Below are 23,858 nucleotides of genomic sequence, written 5' to 3'. Positions count from 1 at the left end.
TGAGTGTCCATGAGACGGGGAACCAACGTCTACTTGAGTGTCCATGAGACGGGGAGCCAACGTCTACTTGAGTGTCCATGAGACGGGGAACCAACGTCTACTTGAGTGTCCATGAGACGGGGAGCCAACGTCTACTTGAGTGTCCATGAGACGGGGAACCAACGTCTACTTGAGTGTTCATGAGACGGGGAACCAACGTCTACTTGAGTGTCCATGAGACGGGGAGCCAACGTCTACTTGAGTGTCCATGAGACGGGGAACCAACGTCTACTTGAGTGTCCATGAGACGGGGAATCAACGTCTACTTGAGTGTCCATGAGACGGGGAACCAACGTCTACTTGAGTGTCCATGAGACGGGGAACCAACGTCTACTTGAGTGTCCATGAGACGGGGAACCAACGTCTACTTGAGTGTCCATGAGACGGGGAGCCAACGTCTACTTGAGGGTCCATGAGACGGGGAGCCAACGTCTACTTGAGTGTCCATGAGACGGGGAGCCAACGTCTACTTGAGTGTCCATGAGACGGGGAGCCAACGTCTACTTGAGTGTCCATGAGACGGGGAGCCAACGTCTACTTGAGTGTCCATGAGACGGGGAGCCAACGTCTACTTGAGTGTCCATGACACGGGGAGGCAACGTCTACTTGAGTGTCCATGAGACCGGGGGGGGGGTGCAAATGCGACAATACACAGAATCGGGGGTGGAGGGGGTGCAACTTATGAAAGAGTAGAGTGCAGATGTTACAATGAAAGTGCATGTGATAGCGCACATTAACACATGATTAAAATACAAATATATTTCGTCTGCATCTATCGGTACGGGACGTTTTGGCGCCGCCGTTTTGGCGACGGGACGTTTTGGCGCGAGCCGTTTTGGCGACGGGACGTTTTGGCGCGAGATATCATTTGACGATAATTTAATAAGCACTAAGCTTTTATAACAATGTTTATTTCACTCTACCATACTATTGTATGTATAGTATGAATTCTAACTCCGTTCAGCGAATTTTTTTTTTTTTTAATAATAAAGGTTTTGCTTATTTCATGAATATAGGCCTATAATAAGTCAGATTCCTGAATGGTAGCCTAATGACATGCTATATGTGAGTTCTGCTAATCGCACTGGATGACATTTTTGGATTTCTTTCCAAAAGATTTTTTTTATTTGACATTAGTGTAATATACGAACTAGCTAAGTGTCACACTTTAATATAAGAAAAACCATGTTAACATCTAAAGCTCTATTACGCTGAATGACGACAATAACTCCACACATAGTAAAGATCAAGACACGGAATGTGGTCAGTACAAACTCTAACGTGAATAGATATATTTTGAGAAATTGGGTAGGGGTGATTTGGGTGACACACCTCGCATTGATGCAGGTAGATTTAAACAAATGAAGACAAGACCAGCACCGAGCACTGGTCGTTGGCGTCATGCGTCTGGCGATCATCTTCTTGGGAATGGTCATTGCATGTGACACCTATCCCGGCCCCTCTCTTCTGCTCAAATTTCACTCCTTGTATATACTCTTTCCTCCACCCCTCCCCTCTCTCACGCGATTTTTGTTTTTAATTTTAAAATAATATCTTAAAAAACTTTTTTGACAATAAAAGTGTGCCTCTTAATAAACACACATATACAAGCCAAAATGTTTATTAAAGAAAATGATGTGAAAAACAAACACACATTTACATTTAGTACGTGAAAAATATGTATTAACACAAACACTCATGTAAAACATAGATATGAATAATTCTTTTAAAACAAATAATACAATAAACGTACATTATGTATTTCGCGCCAAAACGTCCCGTCGCCAAAACGGCTCGCGCCAAAACGACCTTCGCGCCAAAACGTCCTGCTTCGGCATCTATATCTACTTAATTATACATGAATGATATAAGTATTAATGAAATAAATATATACATGAACTTGAGCGTGCATCGTTATAATGCATCGATGCAAGCGAAACAAATCACTTTACATTAGATAACACTGTTAACATATACATAACAACATAATATGCTTGCCAAGTTGTCAAACTCACCACGCTGGAATAAGAATTCTACAAACACAAAATCTCAGAATTACAGGGCAAGATGTTGCTAAAGCAGCGAAGGGATCTCGACTGTCTCTGACCTATCCTCTTTGTATAGGGCTGCTACAGGGTCACCTTCCTCATAGGAAGTTTTACGCGACGCAATAAAAATGATCATCTGAGAAGGGTGTGGCTTGATAAGGAATAAGAAGAGTTAGGAGTTAGTAGGGTTCCGTGGTAGGACCACTCTGTCTGTGTGAATGTTCATCTCCAGCCTGGTTCCATGGTTATGACCACTCTGTATGTGTGAATGTTCATCTCCAGCCTGGTTCCATGGTATGACCACTCTGTCTGTGTGAATGTTCATCGTCAGCCAAATCGTGTAGTCTGGCGATTATGACGAGTGATGGACAGGAAATCAAATGTGTTACACTGTTTTACACAGCAAGAAATAACGAGAGAAATGGGTGGGTGTTTTTTCAGCCATAGTTTTTGTTCAGCGAAGTCACAGTTGCCTAAAAAATTGAAATTAACAAAAGATAACTATAAAACCATCGATTTCATAAGCACATGTCTAGCTCAGTGGCTAGCATGTTGTGAACAATATATGTTGGCCATTTATTTAGAGCTCTCGAGATCAAATTTAAGTCCAGGAATTTTTTTTTAAAATAGCTTTTGAAAAGCCAGCACGGAAACCGTCTCCGTGATACCCTCCCCCCCCCTTCCCAACTGGTTCAGACAAGTGATAGGACCATAACGTCTTGAGCTGGCTAAAAGCATGAAATTGCGCTCAACAAAAATAAATGGTAAAAATATTTTCAATCGCACAAATGTATTAATTTATTATTGATATTCTAGATATATTACAAATTAATTACAGGATTGAGTCAAATAAAAAAGTTTGAGTTTTTTTTTTATCGGTCTACTGGTCACGTGTTAACATTTTAGATACAGAAACGTGTAAGCGTTACATCTGCTCTTGGAAAGAAAAACATATTTCAGTATTAATTTGTTAGTAAAATAGCTGTTTAAATTTTGTAGAGATATAACTTTTTATCTTGATTTATCATGTAAAACTTGTCTTCAAACTGTTTGTTCGTAGGTCTACAGAACAAAACAGACAAACCAAATGACATGTCTCACAGAAGCTCTATGAACTGTACTACAAATAAACGAGAACATTGCGATGTAGGCCTACAATTCGTACCGATCTGCAAATTTGGTAATGTATTACAACAACAAAGAACATCGTAGACCAGGATTGGGCAACCTTTTTCAACCGAGGGCCGCATTAATAAAATTTAGGGACCAGGCGGGCCGCATATACATACATATATATATATAGTTCGTCCATCGTGGTTCGATGATGACCACTTTGTCATCCAGGGGGCTGAGGGCTTTGCACTGGGGTTTTATGCCTCCTCATGTGGCTAGTGAGACCTATGTGAGCCCGGAATGTTCGGCCGCACACTGGGCAGGTTATTCCAGCTGGAGCTAGTGTCGTTTGTCTTGCTTTTCTTTTCTGGCGTTTTTCTTCTGCCAGCGTTGTTCTTTTTTTCTCAGCAACCTGTGCGCCAGTTTTCACAGCGCGACGCCATGATGCTCTGTCATGTGCCTCTGTCTCCCAGGTGCCAGGGTCTATGCTGAACGCCTTCAGAGAAGCTTTGAGGGTGTCCCTGAAGCGCTTTCTTTGCCCACCTTGCGAGCGCTTTCCTTCGCTTAGTTGGCCATACAAGAGTCGTTTAGGGATGCGGTGGTCTTCCATTCTGTAGACATGACCTGCCCATCGCAGCTGGGACTGCATCAGGATTGTGTGGATGCTTTGCAGACACGCTCTTCGAAGGACTTCTGTATCTGGTATTTTGTCTTGCCATTTGACATTTAATATTTTTCTCAGACATGTCATGTGGAAGTGGTTTAGTTTCTTTGCATGTTTACTGTACACTGTCCATGTTTCTGAGGCATAGAGCAATGTAGGGAGGATGACGGCTCTATAGACCCCTAGCTTGGTGTTTGTGGTGATACCAAGACATTTGTAGACAGTCTGCCATAGGATGCACTGGCCTTTGCGATACGGAGGTCGATTTCACTATCGATTTTTCCATTTCTGGAGAGTGTGCTGCCAAGATATGTGAATTTGTCCACTGCGTTTATATCCTGTCCATTTATAGTAATGCTTGGATCCGAGTAGGCTTTCCCAGGAGCAGGTAGATATAAGACTTCAGTCTTGTTTGTATTGATGGTAAGGCCAAAGTCTGAGCATGCTCTTGAGAAATCACTGACAATGCTCTGCAGATCGTTTTCAGAGCAGGCATTTAGGGCACAGTCGTCAGCAAATAGCAAGTCTCTGATTACTGCTGCATTTGTTTTTGATTTTGCTTTAAGCCGCCTCGGGTTGAATAGGCAACCATCAAATCTGTATGATATATTTATCCCGTTGTTTTCTTTATTTGTGAATGCATCTGTCAGCATAGCGGAGAACATGATACTGAACAGTGTAGGTGCTAGGACACAGCCTTGTTTTACCCCGTTTGATACTTCGAAGGGCTCTGATGGTTCTCCACTTTCTTGGACACGAGCCTTCATGCCATCATGAAATAGTCTCACCATGGTTATGAATTTTTGTGGACAGCCATACTTTGACATGATCTTCCAGAGTCCTTCTCTGCTAACAGTGTCGAATGCCTTTGTTAAGTCGACATATATTGAGAACAGGTCAGCATTTTGTTCTTGGCATTTTTCCTGGAGCTGCCTTGCTGCAAAGATCATGTCAATGGTTCCAAGCTCTTTTCTGAAGCCGCACTGGCTTTCTGGTAGTAGACCATATTCTATGTGTTACATGAGCCGATTTAGTAGGATGCGTGCAAGGATTTTGCCAGCAATAGAGAGAAGAGATATTCCTCTGTGGTTGTCGCAGATCTGGCGGTTTTCTTTTCGCTTGTATAAATGAACAATTTTGGCATCTTTAAAGTCTTGTGGTATTGACTCTTTTTCCCACATAATTAAGAAGAGCTTATGAAGTCTTTCAATCAGGGCTAATCCACCTTTTTTGTAGACCTCTGCGGGAATGGAGTCAGCTCCTGTGGCTTTTCCGCTTGCGAGCTGTTGAATGGCAAGATCGGTTTCCTTTAGCGTAGGGGGATCATCCATTTTTTCATTTATTGGTACTTGCTGTAGCCTGTCTATGGCCGCTTCATTTATGATGGAAGGTGTATTGAGAACCTTTTCGAAGTGCTCTGCCCTGCGTTTTAGGATTGTCCCATCAGCATTTAATAGAGGGGATGAGCCTGACTTTGTGGGTCCATAGATTTCGTTTATGGCATGGTAGAAGTTCTTCATATCATGCTTGTCAGCATATATATATATATATATATATATATATATATATATATATATATATATATATATATATATATATATATATGAGGAATTAAGACAAGAGTAAAAAAATTCTTGAACTAACTTTACGAATTTTTTTTATATTTTGCTATTGTTCATTTACATCCATCATTTCAACACGAATGTATAGTAGTACTTAATATGAAGTGTATAACTGTTTACTCTCGTGCATAATGTTCCGGAACCATGGAACTATCTTATTAGTCGTTGCTTTTCTTGCGACTACTGTCAAATTAACTGTTCTAACACTTGAAAATTTTCAAATAAAAAGAAAAGCTTTTTCAAAGATTAATGTGGTTACTTAAAATGTGAAAGTTTAAGTTTCTTAAAGTGTGGATATACAGCTTCTGGCACCCATAAAACTCCCGCGAAGGAACTGACTATAACTTCTCTTTCAGGTCATAATTTGCTTGGAGGTATGTCATCTGGAGCTGAGCCAGCTTCTGCATTAAATGGTGAACTGAGGCTATTGAAAACTGATTTTAAGTTCTTGACGTCATAAAATTTGTTTTGAAATTCCACAATCAAGGAATCCAAATAAGTCTTGTACTTTTCAACCATTTCACTAGAAATAGTTTCACCTTTCAGCTAAGGTAAAATGATAAAGCCTTAATTTCTCTTGCTGGCCTCAAGAAATGGAATAGCTTTGTTTGAAAAGATTTAAGATGCACATACATTTCATGTGCAAACCACAAATTGCAATGCTTCCGATGATAAACATGAAGTCTGTCTTCAACTCTTCATTCGAAATATTAGTAACAAAGTCACAGTCAATGTCCATCAAGGAACCTAACATTTTCTTCATTGAGATTCCATGTTGATCTAATTATTGGCCAGTGAATACTACTGAGTTACCCAATATCAGAATGTTTTAATTCCAAATCTTCACGTACTTTTCGGAACTGCCAGTCGGGTCGGCCTTGGATACTTGGAGGCCCCGAATAAAATATAAAAATACAAAATAAAGGGAAAAAAACTAAAATTATGCAATTTATTAAAGACGTAGTGTACTTCAAACAATAACATTGAATTCAAGTTTCACTGTTTTCCTTCTCTTTTAATCAAAGCGTATTTCCTTTGCGAGGTCCGCAACTATCACGGACCTTAGAAGCTGCATACTTTGACTATGCCTAGGGACGGCCCAGGGGACGGACGGCCCTGTGCACAATATGCTATTACTGACTTCTAATGTCATAATACGTTTCAATTCAGTGTAGATTTTTGTAAACTTTCCAGTTACTAGTTTATCGTTGGGATATTTTCTTTATTTTATTAAAAAGGTTGTTTTTCTCAGTCAAAGCTTCATCAGTTGTTACCCTTGCCATCTTGTACAAGCCAACCCAACTCTTTCGACACAGTTCTTCATAGCATTGAATAAATACTGGCCTGGGCTTATGTCTTTTACTGAATTTATCAAAATATTGCTATTAAATATAATGTTCGTTTACTTTAAACTTTTTAATAGGACGTTTAGAGACAATGTTTCTTTAGCCTCTTCATTATAAGTAAGAATCAAAAGTTTCAATAAATTCTATAGATATTTACAATGATTTATTTTTTATATATTTGCAATTTAATATATGTAATGTGTGGGCACGCTTGATTTATTTAGGTTTTCGCGGGCCGCATAAAACACTTCGGTGGGCCGCGGGCCGTAATTTGCCCACCCCTGTCGTAGACGATCGGTCTATGCCTTATCAATGGGCCTCACAAGAAGTTTGGCCATTATTTACATTCTATATAGCATTTGTTCTCTTCTGTATTTAGAAATAATTTCAAAGCATTTACACCACTTTTGAACGTATGCTGATTTAAACGTCTAAACATGTTAATTCCAATCTAAATGAGTAAAATGAAATAAATATTTTAGCTCATAAAAAGGAACAGTATAAAAATTGGCTCAGATTTTCAATGCTGTTATTTGCTTTTCCTAATCGCTAATTTAAAACACATTCACAGACTTCAAGAGCGATTCTGACGGCACAGGCTCTGGCGTTGATGGCGACTGCACCTATTTATGCAATACACTCAACAATACATCAAAGGCATCTACAACGACATCCTCTGTTCAAGCGAATGATCGGCCTCAAGAGTTTTGTACATGTAATAATAAAATGTGTAAAGTTTAAAATTAAGGTATATGAATAGATCTACAATTTTCTCTCTCTCTCTCATTCAACACACACTTATCTACAGACGTCAAGAGAAGCTCTGGTGCTGAGCTCAACTGTTTCGATGTAGATTTAACTCAATGCGGCATGGTCCACGTCAAAGATTCAACCACAGCCAACACGCTGATGACAGATACAACGTTTCACCCACAACCTACAAGCTTGCCTCAAGAGGTGTGTGACTGTAGAAAGGATACCTTACAGTCAAGTAAGCTTAGAAAATAAACAAACAAATATAAAAACATACTTAAAACAGCAAAGTTTAGGTTCAGTTCAGCGAGAATTCTACAAACTGTGATGATTTCTGTTTCTTTATTGCCTGATATTTCGTCATATAGTAATAATGGCTCAAACTGAACCATCTTGCCGGAGGTGTCTATAAACAACTTGACAACAAACTGAACCATCTTGCCGGAGGTGTCTATAAACAACTTGACAACAAACTGAACCATCTTGCCGGAGATGTCTATAAACAACATGACAACAAACTGAACCATCTTGCCGGAGGTGTCTATAAACAACTTGACAACAAACTGAACCATCTTGCCGGAGATGTCTATAAACAACTTGACAACAAACTGAACCATCTTGCCGGAGATGTCTATAAACAACTTGACAACAAACTGAACCATCTTGCCGGAGATGTCTATAAACAACTGGACAACAAACTGAACCATCTTGCCGGAGATGTCTATAAACAACTTGACAACAAACTGAACCATCTTGCCGGAGATGTCTATAAACAACTTGACAAACAAACTGAACCATCTTGTCGGAGATGTCTATAAACAACTTGACAACAAACTGAACCATCTTGCCGGAGGTGTCTATAAACAACTTGACAACAAACTGAACCATCTTGCCGGAGATGTCTATAAACAACTTGACAACAAACTGAACCATCTTGCCGGAGATGTCTATAAACAACTTGACAACAAACTGAACCATCTTGCCGGAGATGTCTATAAACAACTTGACAAACAAACTGAACCATCTTGCCGGAGATGTCTATAAACAACTTGACAACAAACTGAACCATCTTGCCGGAGATGTCTATAAACAACTTGACAACAAACTGAACCATCTTGCCGGAGGTGTCTATAAACAACTTGACAACAAACTGAACCATCTTGCCGGAGATGTCTATAAACAACTTGACAACAAACTGAACCATCTTGCCGGAGATGTCTATAAACAACTTGACAACAAACTGAACCATCTTGCCGGAGATGTCTATAAACAACTTGACAACAAACTGAACCATCTTGCCGGAGATGTCTATAAACAACTTGACAACAAACTGAACCATCTTGCCGGAGATGTCTATAAACAACTTGACAACAAACTGAACCATCTTGCCGGAGATGTCTATAAACAACTTGACAAACAAACGGAACCATCTTGCCGGAGATGTCTATAAACAACTTGACAAACAAACTGAACCATCTTGCCGGAGATGTCTATAAACAACTTGACAACAAACTGAACCATCTTGCCGGAGATGTCTATAAACAACTTGACAACAAACTGAACCATCTTGCCGGAGATGTCTATAAACAACTTGACAACAAACTGAACCATCTTGCCGGAGATGTCTATAAACAACTTGACAACAAACTGAACCATCTTGCCGGAGATGTCTATAAACAACTTGACAACAAACTGAACCATCTTGCCGGAGATGTCTATAAACAACTTGACAACAAACTAAACCATCTTGCCGGAGATGTCTATAAACAACTTGACAAACAAACTGAACCATCTTGCCGGAGATGTCTATAAACAACTTGACAACAAACTGAACCATCTTGCCGGAGATGTCTATAAACAACTTGACAAACAAACTGAACCATCTTGCCGGAGATGTCTATAAACAACTTGACAACAAACTGAACCATCTTGCCGGAGATGTCTATAAACAACTTGACAACAAACTGAACCATCTTGCCGGAGATGTTTATAAACAACTTGACAAACAAACTGAACCATCTTGCCGGAGGTGTCTATAAACAACTTGACAAACAAACTGAACCATCTTGCCGGAGATGTCTATAAACAACTTGACAAACAAACTGAACCATCTTGCCGGAGGTGTCTATAAACAACTTGACAAACAAACTGAACCATCTTGCCGGAGATGTCTATAAACAACTTGACAAACAAACTGAACCATCTTGCCGGAGATGTCTATAAACAACTTGACAAACAAACTGAACCATCTTGCCGGAGATGTCTATAAACAACTTGACAAACAAACTGAACCATCTTGCCGGAGATGTCTATAAACAACTTGACAAACAAACTGAAGAAACGTATGATTTTGTTTTCTTTCTTCAATGTGAAACTTCTTCAAACTGTTAAACATATACGTAGACTTTCTATTTAATACCAACTTTAATTGAATATATTGATAATATTAAACTATTTACTTATACAACTTCAATTGATGTAACTTATTACCTAAAGAAACTTAATGATACAACTTTAACTAGTGGACCCGCAACTGTTAAAGAATTAAGTACAACACAAGAATCAGTTTCAATGCAAGAATCTTTTACTATTACTTGCTTTCTCCCAATTTATACTTTTTTAAACCGTATTTTCCAGAATCTTAGAAACTTTTAAATATTTTATTTACAATGACCTTCTAGGAACTGACGTATGCAATTTTTTACCCTGACCTCTTTCCCTGATTGGATGATATAATTAACGTGTGTTTGTTTTGCGTCTTCTCTGACCTGACCCCAGCTTTCTAGAAACAGTATCGACTCGTGACACAAAACTTTGAGGTGGTAGTGCAAGACGTCTAGAGGTTGTATCATTGGCTGGCAACTCAAGCCCTATTTCCGTCTTCAAATACAGGACTACAGGAGCTCCGTTGTAAAATGAATCATGGGCGTAGCCAGGATTTTTTTTCGGGAGATGGTTAAGGGGGATTCCCCCCCCCCCCGCTAAAAATAAAGTATATTTCCGGTATTGAAAGCAAACAAAATATATTTTCTGAGGTATCTAAATGCATTATCCAGATATTAAAAAAGTTTATTTCAAAAACCTAAGCCACTGGTAGAAATTTGTAACATCTCTTGGCTACGCTCTTGGAATTAAGTGACTGTAGTTTGCTTTAGATTTGATATTGAAAAGGAAAGTTTTATAGTCAAAATCATCTGTTGAGGGGTTTTAAACTAAAAAATCTCTGGAGTATTTTTTTTGTGCAAATTCAACGCTCCATGTAGCTACGCTCATAGAATTTGGTGAGAGTAGTTTGCTTTAGAATAATATTGAAAAGGGGGTTTTCAACCTCAAAACCCTCTGTAGGTTGATTTTAAACTCAAAACCATCTTGAGGATTTTTAAACTCTAAACTTTAAAAGAAGTCATCTGGACTTTGATACGCCCAAGGAATTTTAGTGTATAATTTAAGAGGTATTTTTTAGCATCAAACCCCGCTGGAGGGGGTTTTAAACTCAAAACCCTCTTTGGCTACGCTAATAGCATTTTGAGTGCGCAATTTGCTTTTTTTATATTGAAGAGGTATTTATTAGCTTCGAACGCCACTAAAAAGGTAGGGGGGGGGGAACTCAAAACCCCTTTGGCTAAACTCATAGAATTTTGAGAGTGTACTTTGCTTTTTTTATGCTGAAGAGGGGGGGAGTATCGTAAATTTCGGAGGGGGGTTAAAATCTAAATCTTCCTTAGCTATGCTCTTGGAATTTGGGGATTGTCGTTTGCATTATTTTTTTTGTTTTATAGAAACGGGGAGTTATAAATGAGGGGGTTTAACTACAAAACCCCCTGGTAGGAGGTTTTCAACTTAAACCCCTATTGGCTGCTCTGGGGCAAGTGATGGTTTAGTATTAAAATCTCACCTAAAATAAACAAAATCAAAGCAAAAAATCAGTCACTTAATTCCTACTCTTTCCCCCCAAGGGGAGGGTTCATTTCGGGGGGGGGGGTTGAATCTCCAACCCCCCCCCCCCTGGCTACGCCCATGAAATGGATGTTGAAGTTCAAGTTTGTCATTATAAAGTTGTGGTGTGTTGTTGAAAGATCGCTTGTTTTTTTGGGGTGTGAAAGTACATGATCTTTGTCTCGGGTTCGACCTTCGCATACTGGTGTTCACAATTTTTGTTTAACACAACTTTCTTTTAAAGTATAGGCATTGCGTTATGGTGCAATAACTTTTGTGAACCAGTGTGGAGGGGGATGAGGGGGTTTTCGTGCTGCCTTTTCAAAAGCTGATGCCGACACGCTACCCACTGCGCTATACAAGTATTTATTTTAAAAAGTAGTAGGCTTTATTTCTTTTGTTAGTTTCAATTTTTTTAGCCAACGATCTAATTCTCTACACAAGGCTTATCTCCCCTTAGCCAGTACTGTCTCTACATAAAACTAAATTAATAAATTATGACTATATGATCAATAATTGGGGAATTTTTCGATTGATCCTTGTGTTGTCAATGATAATAAATAATTATGCAAAGTTTAAACTTGGTCTAAGATTGGGCAGTGGGAGTAATTATCTGTAAAATATTTGTACTAGACATAGTGATATAAGCTTTGTAAAAAAATTAAATAAAAAAATTGTGTGAGGTTTACTTGTTAAGTTATATAAGCTAAAATTTTTCTTCTTTCTTTTTAGCAGACGACAAAGCCTTCCAGGTGGTTGCTATAGTCTTTGGATGTCTGCTCTCAATTTCCTTTGTGGTGAACATCATGTAACTATTTTGTATTATTTTGCATTATTCGTTTGTTCTCTTTAATAGAGTTCAGTGTCCGGTAATAAAATTATCAATAAATAGCTAAAAATTCTTAGCATATTTCGTTTTTAACATTACCTCAATTCTAGTCAGAACTTCGTGGACCTGGATCCAGAAACATGGACAGCTGATCTCAAAAATGGTTCTAACAGTTTTCCTAGAACTTTAACAGTTGATGTATATTGCTGAGAATAGAATTAATTTGACAGTGATAATAATAATAATAATAATATAATGGCCGCCGGAAGCTATGGCGTGTTTTCCTTCTCTCTGACTCAGTGCACTTTTTAGCGAGATCAAGGAAGTATTTGTACTCTAGACTTGACAACTATTGAAGTACTGCTACATGGTTGTAGATCTGCATGTATTTAGGATGTTTAAATGCATTTAGGTATGAAGATTTTCATAGATTTGAGATCACTTCTTATCCTAGACTAGCGACGCCATTTTTGCTGCGTCACTTCCAAGTTTGCTAGATCTAGATCTTCAAAGTTTGTCTACGGAGATAGTAGTTCAAACTAAACAAACTAACGCACGTTCATTTCTGTTGGATCGACTGAATTGTGAGGAGTACGGGCCCATTGCTTCTCCCAGGACAATGATGAATAAGGAATAAAGTACACAGGCGGTAGAGTCTAACTAAATTATTATTCACCAATGAGTCGAGTGTTTACTGAAGGTAATTCACAACCTCATGACCAAACACAAGAGGTCAGTCTACTCCCTGACTCGCACCCCACACAATTGAGAGGTGCTGTTGGTGGTAGAACAAGAGGAGCCAAAAGGATCAAATGGACGAGAGAAATTAATATTGACATTATCAAATCGTTCCTCCGTATAAATAACTGTCATGATAAATCTCTCCCAGGTTACAGGCAAAAACTCTTCCAGGAATTCAACAAAATATATCCTAATCTAAACCTTACAGAGCAGAATGTTGTAGACAGACGGTTTGTAATAATTAAAAAATGCTATTTGACCCCTGCAGAAAGCTAAACGTCAAGAAAGTGACAAACACTTACATTAATGAAATAATACAGTTTTAGTCAAGTATTTTGAAACACCAAAAAAAGTGTTTGAGATACACCTCGCTACATACTGCGCCGCTGTGGCTGTCAGGAAGATCTCTGGACAAAAGACCTTCGAGCTAGGCCCAATCAATCAGACACCAAATCAACAAGTGCCAGCATGGAAAAGGCGCCTTGAAGACAATATTAATCAGATGAGGAGCCAAATGGATAAAATTGGACAATATCTGGGAAACAACCATTCCGCGAAAATTCTTAACAAAATGAAGTCCATATCAAGAACAACTGGGATCAAACTGACGGACTGTGACAGCCACACACAACTCTTATGTTTGAAAGATACGCTGAGACAGAAAGTTAAACTAAAGGGAGCTAGATTAAAGCGCTAGAACGAAACCACTAAAAGGAAAGAGCATAATGCTCTATTTCATCACAAAAGAAAACAGTTCTTCCGTAAACTAGCTGATAAATTTCAAAACATTGATAGCACTAAACACGACGCGTTCATCGACTATTGGGCAGCGCTTTGGTCCGACCCTCTACATTACAACATACAGGCTAACTGGATCGACGAAATCCAAACTAAAAACAACCTAATACCTAAAATGCTTCATGAGGATTTCACAGCCGATGAAGTCTCAGCAGCTATATAAAAAAACTCACAACTGGACTGCTCCTGGGCCGGACAATATACACAACTTTTGGTTGAAAAAACTTACGGCCATACATGTACCACTAGCATCAAGTTTTAACGAGTTAATATCAGAACCATCTTCAATGCTGTTAGAACTCACTGAAGGGAGAACATCTCTCCTCTCCAAAAAAAAGTGACCCGAATCAACCATCAAACTACCGCCCTATCACTTGTCTGTCAGTTGTGTATTAACTTCACTATTAAAAAGTAAAATGTATAAATTTTGCTCTACCCATGAGTTACTAGTAGAGGAACAACAAGGTTGCACTGAAGAGTCTATGGGCTGTAAATTACAGCTAACTATAGATGGTATTATATTGCACCAAGGTAATAGAAGAAAAAGAAACTTACACTTGTGCTACATCCACTACAAAAACGCATTCGATTCAGTTCCACATGATTGGCTGTTGAAAACCCTGGAACTTTATAGAATCAACCCAAGAATAAAAGAACTAGTAAAAGTCTGTATGGATAATTGGAAGATAAGTCTACATCTTAATCTTGATAAACTAAGGTCTGTGCACATAAGAAGAGGTATATACCAGGGTGACTCTATCTCCGCTCTGGTTCTGGCTAGCTTTTAACCCACTATCTAAATTACTCCATAGCACTACAAAGGGTTTTAGGGTTGACACTAAATGTACAAAGTCTGTGTCTCACCTGTTATACATGGATGATTTAAAGTATATGCAGAGAACGAGCAAAAGTTACATAACTTAATGAAGACCACAAAACGCTTTAGTGACGATATCTGTATGTCTTTTGGCTTGGATAAGTGTGGCATCATAAGCATAAAAAAGGCAAGGCAGCCAACACTAGCATTGCATTTGAAGGCATCGAAGAACTGAACTCTGCCTCCCTTTATAAATATCTTGGAAAAAAAACAGAATGCCACGATAAATCATAAGAAAATAAAAGAGGACTGTCTTGGTAAATACAAGCAGAGAGTAAATAAAATTCTGAACACAAAACTGTCTGGCAGTAACCTCATCACTGCAATGAATATCTGGGCCGTCCCAGTGCTCCTTTACACATTCGGTGTCATCAAATGGACTGACACCGACCTACATGTCATTGACAGACTCGCGAGGAAATTATTAACCAAATTTCGATGTTTGCACCCCAAGTCCTCCACCATAAGGTTATACCTTGCCGAGGAAGGATGGAGGCAGTGGATTGCGGAACATCCTCAAACTGTGTAAGACGCAAGTTTAAAAAATACGATCAAAACTTCACGCCTCCAGCAATGAACTAGTTTCCTTCCTACGGAAATACGACTCCGATGCGACCCCTCTGAACCTGTTGATGTTAATGTCGGTCTGGACGACGTAGGGCATGAGATTCGCCAGTGGGAAGAAAAAAACATTCCATGGAGAATTCCCGGCTTCATTAGATGGGGACAACATTGACAAGGATGCTTCCTTAGCATGGCTCAAAGCAGGTCATCTCTACCCTGAAACGGAAGGTTTTGTTACAGCAATACAGGACAAAGTAATCAGGACAAAAAATTACGAGAAACATATCATAAAACCCAATGTTGTTGACAAATGCCGAAAATGTGGAAAAGTGGGTGAGTCAATTGAACACATAATGGCAGGATGTTCAACCCTATTGGAATCTGCCGACCTAGTTCGCCATAACCAAGTTGCAAAGCTATATATATATGTATATATGTAAATAGCAGGGCTGGACTTACCCATTGTGGGGCCCTATTGAAAACGGATTTCGCGGGGCCAAGTTTGAGTAGGGAAGCGGATAATAAGTGAAATTTAAGAGTTTGTATTAGAAAATAAATTCTTCCATGCATTTTATTCATTCTTTACTACGTACAGAAATACTTTACGAGCCTTGCGTGTAGCGAAGTCATACAGTATATCATAATAATTCTGTTTCCTACATAGATCATCTCAATAGCAGGAATTACCAAATGTTTCAATCTATCTTTGAGAATTGTTGACCTCAAGTAATTCTTCATTGGTTTGAGGCGCGAGAAGCTTCTTTCACCAGATTACACAATTACGTCTGATGCATAATGTCGCGCGTAAGATTGGCGTTTTCCATATTGAATGACACCCAAAATTACAATTTTCGTATATATATTTCCGTATTTTTTAAGCACTTTTTCGTATATTTTGCGCTTTCGGGAGATTTCCAGGAGCTCCTGGTAAATCGCCAGGAGGGCGCGGGAAATCTGTTTTAAGTTATAAAATGGTTTAAGTAATTAATTTATGCACCTTGAATTAGCGCGGGTCCTATGAATGTGCGGGTCCTATGAAAGTGCGAGTCCTATGAAAGTACTCCTGGTAAATCGACAGGAGGGTGCGGGAAATCTCTTTTAAGTTATAAAATGGTTTAATTTAATAATTTCTACACCTTGAATTAGAGCCGGCCCTGTGAATGTGCGGATCTTATGAAAGTGCCTGGCCCACTGCGGTCGCATAGGTTGCAGGCGCCTAAGGCCGGCCCTGCAAAATAGAGGCCTATGCTACGCCGCCTGTCGACTAGTAATCTTTATTATTCAAAAGGATATTTGTTTTACAAATTGTTTATTTATTAACTATGATCTTAAAGGAATATTTTATTATTATTACATGCCGTAGTCAGCGGTATTACCGAACCTATGCCAGAACTGAGTACATTTTAAGTAGCTACAAGTTTATTGGAGTTTATAAGCATTGCTTATATTTTTACGTAGGCCTAAATCTAATATAGATTACATCTAGAGTCTAGATCTAGGTAAAGTAGATGATGATCATCTAGTCTAGATCTTAAGAATTCTAAATCAGATTTTTAGGTCTAGTGTTAGATCTAGTTGACCATATAATGAAGAGACCAATAAACAATTGCATTAATAAGCCTTCCTCGCAAGCCAAATCAGAAAATGTGTATAATGACCTTGTTCGATACTCGCATTGAAACAAAAAAAAATTTTAATTCTTTTTTTTTTATTATTTTATTATATTTAAAGTTTAATATTGGAGGTATTGTCTTTTTTTTAAATATATTTTTAAAATATTTTTTTTGTTTATTTTTAAAAATACATCAATAAAAGTGCAATATTTTAATGCCGGTCACGATTTCACTTAACAGATTGTACCGATATAGAAAGACCTATATATTAAAGTATCAAAAGGAGACATTTCAGACGTCAAGGAACGATAACTCTTCTGTCAACGTGGTAGCAGTGAGTGCAGACGACAATTACGAAGTATGTACATCTGACGAGAGCAGCTCCGGACAAACTCAGAGGCGTGTCATCGACGTGGTAGATTGTGGAAATTATAGTGAAGTAAAGGACGAGGAGTTAGCCTGTCATGATATCGCCAATGGTCACAGAGTGGGTGTAGGTTCTGTAAACCCAGCTGACCAGGCGACCTTGTATACAATATTGGACCACAAAGGTTCTCACCTTGTACTTAAGGACCCCTCACATGTATACGGTCTAAACAGCGGAAGTGCCCCATCCCTAGAGAGGCCACATGACAATTACGAAGTGTGTGCTTCTGATGAAAGCTCTTCCAATAAATTTCAGAGGCATGTCAGTGATATGGTAGATAGTGGAAATTATAGTGAGGCGAAGGAAGTGGGCCTAGTCGAACGTGGCATCAGCAATGGACAAGAAGTGTGTGGGGGTGAAAGTTCTGATAATCTGTCTCAGACGGGCACCTATACAGCACTGAACCACAAAGGTTCTCACCTTGCTCTAAATGACCCCTCACATGTATATGGTCTTAATAGCGGTGGTACCCAATCGTCATTTGATGAATTGTCAAACAATCAATAAAGAAATGATTTATTATGAGAAAACTATGAATGTATACATATTTGTTATGATATAAATCTAACTCAGCAGTTCAAATGTGTCAATGTCTCAGTGTCAGTGTCAGTGTGATAGCGTGTCTCAGTCTCAGTGATAGCGTGTCTCAGTGTCAGTGATAGCGTGTCTCAGTGTCAGTGTCAGTGATAGAGTGTCTAAGTGTCAGTGATAGCGTGTCTCAGTGTCAGTGATAGCGTGTCTCAGTCTCAGTGTCAGTGATAGCGTGTCTCAGTGTCAGTGATAGCGTGTCTCAGTGTCAGTGTCAGTGATAGCGTGTCTCAGTGTCAGTGTCAGTGATAGCGTGTCTTAGTTTTAGTCTTTGTTTAAAAAGACGTTATTTGCTTTTTTTAAAAATCTGTATTCACTTTTTGTTCTGTATCACATTTAGCCAAAAAGAGCCAACAACTTATTCATCCCATACCTGATGTACAAATAGTCAAATAAAACTGAATAGTTTAAAATTATCTGTCACTTCCGAATAGCGGAAACGACAACTGGTTATTGAATATTTTTGTTTAAAAAATGTGTGCAAGAAATGTATGAACGTCGTTAAATGTTACAATTATTGTGTTGTTGTTTATTTTTGGGAACAACCCAAGCTTATCATTACGATGAGCTAATAGACATGGTCTGACACTGCTAGGATCCAAGTTCTATTCAAGAAAACAAAACTCATTGAAGTCTATAGGCAGTTACCAATAAGTATGTTTAATTATATAATGATGTGACATACCGGCCTATGACTTAGTAACATGAATTTTCTTAGGCATAATTAGGGGCCCAAGAGTTCGCAATCGGCAATTGTTTAGTCGATACAAAATAATTCTATTTCTTAACCTCCAAATATAATTGTCTAAGATACTGTAATGCGTTGTTATAATTATTGTTAAAGTCATTACCTGGTAATGATAAAGTCTATATAAATAAAGAAAAATTAAAATAATTGTGTCGATATAACTATCTGTGGTGGTAGTGATAGAAGCAGAAGCATTACTTTGGAACATTCATTCATGTATGTGTTTTGTCTGCAGAAGTTGCACCTTCCATCAAGTAGGGCCCTAATTTTTCAAATCTATCTGGTCCTTTTTAATTAATGCTACTCTCAGAAACTACTCGTTTTTCTGTCCATTTACATTTTTAAACTAATGTTTGATAATGATTATGTAATGTCATCGTTTATAATAATTAATCTTGTTGGTTTTATTGTCATTATGTATCGTTGCTATTACTAACAAATACAATTACATGCCATAACACAATTCTTATTCAATAGCCGCTTTTCTAAAGTGACTTAATTGGAGGTCATTTAAATATTTCAAATTTTGCAATAGGATATCAGACAATGAATGGACGAATCCACTGATTAGTACAAATGACAATAGATATGATCAGACTGAATAACTTTATGCATAGATAACAATAATTAACATATGTTTAATATTATATACATTAAAGATAAGCCCTAAAGTGGAGCTTAATAACGGCAGTAATGCTTCTACTTCATTTGTAATTATTAACTATACTATTGTTGTTGTTTTTTTGTCTTCTAAATTTAAAGAATTATGAGTCTAACAATTCTTTTCTTTTTTTTTTTTCATGTTTTTAGAAAATTGATATCTTTATGTTAATTATTAAATCTTCCTTAATTATTTAATTTAAAATGAGTATTCATTTAAGTTAGAGGAATATGATAATACTTTATTTGTCGATTTGAAAGTAAGAATACAATTTAAAATACCATTCAATATTTTTTTTTAATTACTCATACTTAGCAATGTTAGCGGCCACCGAAAGGGGAATAGCCGATATTAGATTTCTGCGATCTGTCTGTTCGTCCGTCTATCCCATTTAAATCTAAAAAATAAGAAAAGATACTGTAATTCCGATATCATGATATTTTAAATCTTTCAAAGCTCTGATGAAAAAAAAAACAACTAATATTTTCTTTTCTGAAAGTGAAAAGTCTCATTTTTTAAATGAACTGTGCAAGCAGGTTTTTTTTTTTCATTAAATACACCATTTTTACAACTATTCAATATTAATAGTAAAAAAAAAATAGAAAAAAAAAAGCACATGACAATATATTGTAAACACATTTAATTATTTTTTTATAAATAATGTTATAAATAAATGTTTATTTTTAAATTAAATATTTTCTTTAATTCAAGCATTTTTTACAACAAAATGTTTACATGTATTTTCAAAGAGAAAGAATCCATTGGGTAAGTCGACTATAATTGAAAACAACAAATAATAAGCAATGTTTCATAAGTCACGTGCAATGTGTTCGTGCGCGCACACACAAACACACACACTCACATATATATACAGATACCTAAAGACATGGGCGTAGCCAGGGGGGGGGGGTTCTTGGGGTTCAAACCCCCGCCCCCCCCCCGAAATGAAATCCCCCCCCCGCAGGGGGGAGGGGGAACGGAATTAAGTGACTGATTTTTGCTTTCATTTTGTTTATTTTAGGTGAGATTCTAATACTAAATCATCACTTACCACAGCACAGCCGAGGCAGTTTTGAGTTAAAAACCCTCTACCAGGGGGTTTTGAGTTTAAATCCCCCTACCAGGGGGTTTTGAGATTTAAAAAAACCCTATCAGGGGGTTTTGAGATACAAATCCCTCTACCAGGGGGCTTTGAGTTTAAAACCCCCTACCATAGGTTTCTGCAGTTAAATCCCCCTCTGCTATAAAACAAAACAAAAAAAAATGTAAACAATCCCCAAATTCCAACAGCACAGCTGAGGAAGATTTTGATTTTAAAACCCCCTCCAAAATTTACGATAAACCCCCTCTTCAATATAAAAAAGCAAATTAAACACTCAAAATTCTATGAGCGTAGCCAAAGGGATTTTGAGTTTTACCCCCCCCCCCTCCAGTTGGGGTTTGAAGCTAAAAAGTACCTCTTAAATATAAAAAAAAAAGCAAATTACACACTATAAAATCTATGAGCGTAGCCAAAGGGGTTTTGAGTTTAAATCCCCCTCTTCCAGATGGCTTTTTCTTTAAAGTTTAAAACCCCTACAGATGGTTTTGAGTTTAAAATTCCCCTACAGAGCGTTTAGAGTTGAAAACCTCTCTCTTCAATATTATTTTAAAGGAAACTACAGTCACCAAATTCTATGATCGTAGCTAAATGGGGTTTTGAATTAAAAACAAAACAAAAAAACTCCAGAGATTTCTTAGTTTAAAACCCCTCAACAGATGATTTGACGAAAAAACTTTCCTTTTCGATATAAAATCTAAAGCGAATTCCAGGCATGCAATTCCAAGAGCGTAGTCAAGAAAGGTTACAAATTTCTACCAGTGGCTTGGGCTCCATTAATACAGTGTGAATAGTCTTCTGCCGAAATTGAAAAACATTAAATGTGGCTCAACAAAGATGTCTAAGACAGATTTTAGGTGTCAGTCATAGAGATCGGGTCTAAATCAAAGAAATCATATGCCGAACTGGGAGTCGAATCCTTAGTAAGGTTGTGACAGAGCGTCGCATGAGGTTTTGCGGGACATGTTCTACGACAAAATGAATTACGCAAAATAAGAGTTGCGGAAACAGCTTGCCGGAAAATGCGCCGAACGGCGCGAGAGGGTCTAAGTTAGTAAGAATAGCACATTTGGTTTTTGAAATAAAAATTTTTAATAGTAAGATAATATGCACTGTAGATACCTCAGAATATGCATTTTTTAGGCTTTTAATACCAGAAATAGTGCTCGGCGGCGGGGCTTCGCCCCGCGCTTGGGAAGCGTTACGAACTCCCCCAGATCCCCTTGCTAGCAAGGGCGGGGAGTCTGCAATAAACAATAAACGTCTTCCGAAAGGGTCAGAATGTAATAAAGATTAATTATGTACACACACACACACACACGCACGCACGCACGCACGCACACACACACACACACACACACACACATACATACATACAGACATACATACATACATACATACATACATACATACATATATATATATATATATATATATATATATATATATATATATATATATATATATATATATATGTATATATAATATTTTTCCGCCGGGGGGGGGGGGGGTCGGGGGAAATCCCCCCCCCAAAACCCTCCCCGAAAAAAATCCTGGCTACGCCCATGCCTAAAGATGTTAATTAGATGTTTATAGTTGCTAATGTTAGTCAATGAAGAGGAAATGTCAATTCTCGGATCAAATGAAAGACTAAGTATCCGTGTTTTGATGACGGGCGCACTGAAAATGAAGCTAGGTGTGTCGTTTGTGATTCGTAAGTGTCGGTTGCAAAAAATGGGCAGCCCTGATATAGAGCATTATGTTGTGAGCGAAAAATACGGAAATACGATAACAATGTCAGATCTTTAATCTGCTCGTGTGTCTTTTGCGTCATCTCAATAACTCTTCTGGTATTACTAATATGTCTGCTGTGTTAATTAAATGCTTTACTTCACGCCCTATTTGATGTTGCGCATGCTCACTCTAAGTCTACTGAGTACTATTACCATGACGTATGGAATAAGGAATAAACTCCAGTTCAGCAGACAACATATTTATTTACTATAGAATATAATAACAATATGCTGGCAATTACAGCCATCAAGGATTATACATCAGGCTTCATATACATATATCCAAAGAAATATCCTAAGTACACAATTTATAGTGTTACGATCCTCTATCCTAATCAGGCCTTCTGTAAACACTGCTAAACACAACACAACACATCAAGAACTTGACAACAAGGCTCCAAATAAACTGGTACTTTAATAATGAGTGAATAAGTAGCTAACAGACAATACTAGACAATTGGCATCAAACACATCAACAACTAAAATGTCACTCTGTACATCACCGTACAAAACTCTACTGTCTCTCTTTCTGGACTTGTACATCAACACCTGAAGACTCAACCAGAACAGACTTCATGGCCGACTAACAGTCCCGGTCTCGACGCTCTCCGGTCTTGAACTGCCGCTTTCCTACACATTGTGTCACTAGTACACGCAGGCTTTCGATCACATGACCATAACATTGGTCATATTTGCGTGTAATCGTGTAATCGTAGTACTGTCCCTTGTCCATGGCCCCGCACGATTTATGTTTAATCAAATAAATATGTCAAGTATAGTTTGTCTCATGGGCGTAGCCAGGGGAGGGGGTCCGTGGGGTTCAAACCCCCCCCCCCCCCAGAAATGAAATCCCGCAGGGGGGGGGGGATAGGAATTTAGTGACTGATTTTTTGCTTTGATTTTGTTTATTTTAGCTGAGATTTTAATACTAAACTATCACTTGCCCCAGCACAGCAAATGAGGTTTTGAGTTTAAAACCCCCTACCAGGGGTTTTCGAGTTTAAAACCCCTGCCAAGGGTGTTTTGAGTTTAAAACCCCCTACTAGGGGGTTCGAGTTTAAAACTCTCTACCAGGGGGGTTTGAGTTTACAACCCCCCATACCAGGGGTTTTCGCATTTAAATTCCCCTCTTCTATAAAACAAAACAAACAAAAAATGCAAACGACAATCCCCCAAATTTCACGAGCACAAGGAAGATTTTTGATTTTTAAACTCCCTCTAAAATTTATGATGAACCCCCTTTTCAATATGAAAAAAAGAAAATTACTCACTCAAATTCTATGAGCGTAGCCAAAGGGGTTTTGAGTTAATCCCCACCCCCTCTTCAGTAGGGTTTGAAGCTAAAAAATACCTCTACAATACCCGGTATAAAAAAACGCAAATTACGCACTCAAAATGTTATGAGCGTAGCTAAATGGGTTTTGACTCAGTTTTGAATTTAAACCCCCCTTCAGCGGGGTTTGAAGCTAAAAATACTTCTTCAATATGAAAAAAAAAGCAAATTATGCACTCAAAATGTTATGAGCGTAGCTAAATGGGTTTTGACTCAGTTTTGAGTTTAAACCCCCCTTCAGAGGGGTTTGAAGGTAAAAAAATACC

The 23,858-nt window shown here is 38.1% G+C and overlaps 1 protein-coding gene across 8 annotated transcripts in view; it reads left to right on the top strand.

Annotated features, from left to right (window-relative positions):
• Positions 1-20,241, top strand: part of LOC106075225 (uncharacterized) — a 32,256-nt gene extending 12,015 nt beyond the window's left edge. For 3 of the 8 annotated variants that reach the window (XM_056020206.1, XM_056020209.1, XM_056020210.1), the window contains 5 exons: positions 3,148-3,267; positions 7,404-7,547; positions 7,641-7,823; positions 12,254-12,329; positions 17,184-20,239. In XM_056020206.1, the coding sequence (XP_055876181.1) occupies positions 3,148-3,267; positions 7,404-7,547; positions 7,641-7,823; positions 12,254-12,329; positions 17,184-17,877 (1,217 nt within the window). In that variant the 3' untranslated portion in view covers positions 17,878-20,239. Of the gene's footprint in view, positions 1-3,147; positions 3,268-7,403; positions 7,548-7,640; positions 7,824-12,253; positions 12,330-17,183 lie in introns of all 8 variants that reach the window. The other 5 variants (XM_056020204.1, XM_056020203.1, XM_056020208.1 and 2 more) reach the window with 5 other exon arrangements.
• Positions 20,242-23,858: the final 3,617 nt, after the last annotated feature.

The sequence above is a fragment of the Biomphalaria glabrata genome, chromosome 2 (assembly GCF_947242115.1).
Source record: "Biomphalaria glabrata chromosome 2, xgBioGlab47.1, whole genome shotgun sequence".
Classification (NCBI taxonomy): domain Eukaryota; kingdom Metazoa; phylum Mollusca; class Gastropoda; family Planorbidae; genus Biomphalaria; species Biomphalaria glabrata.
This window is presented reverse-complemented; position numbering and strand designations above follow the sequence as displayed.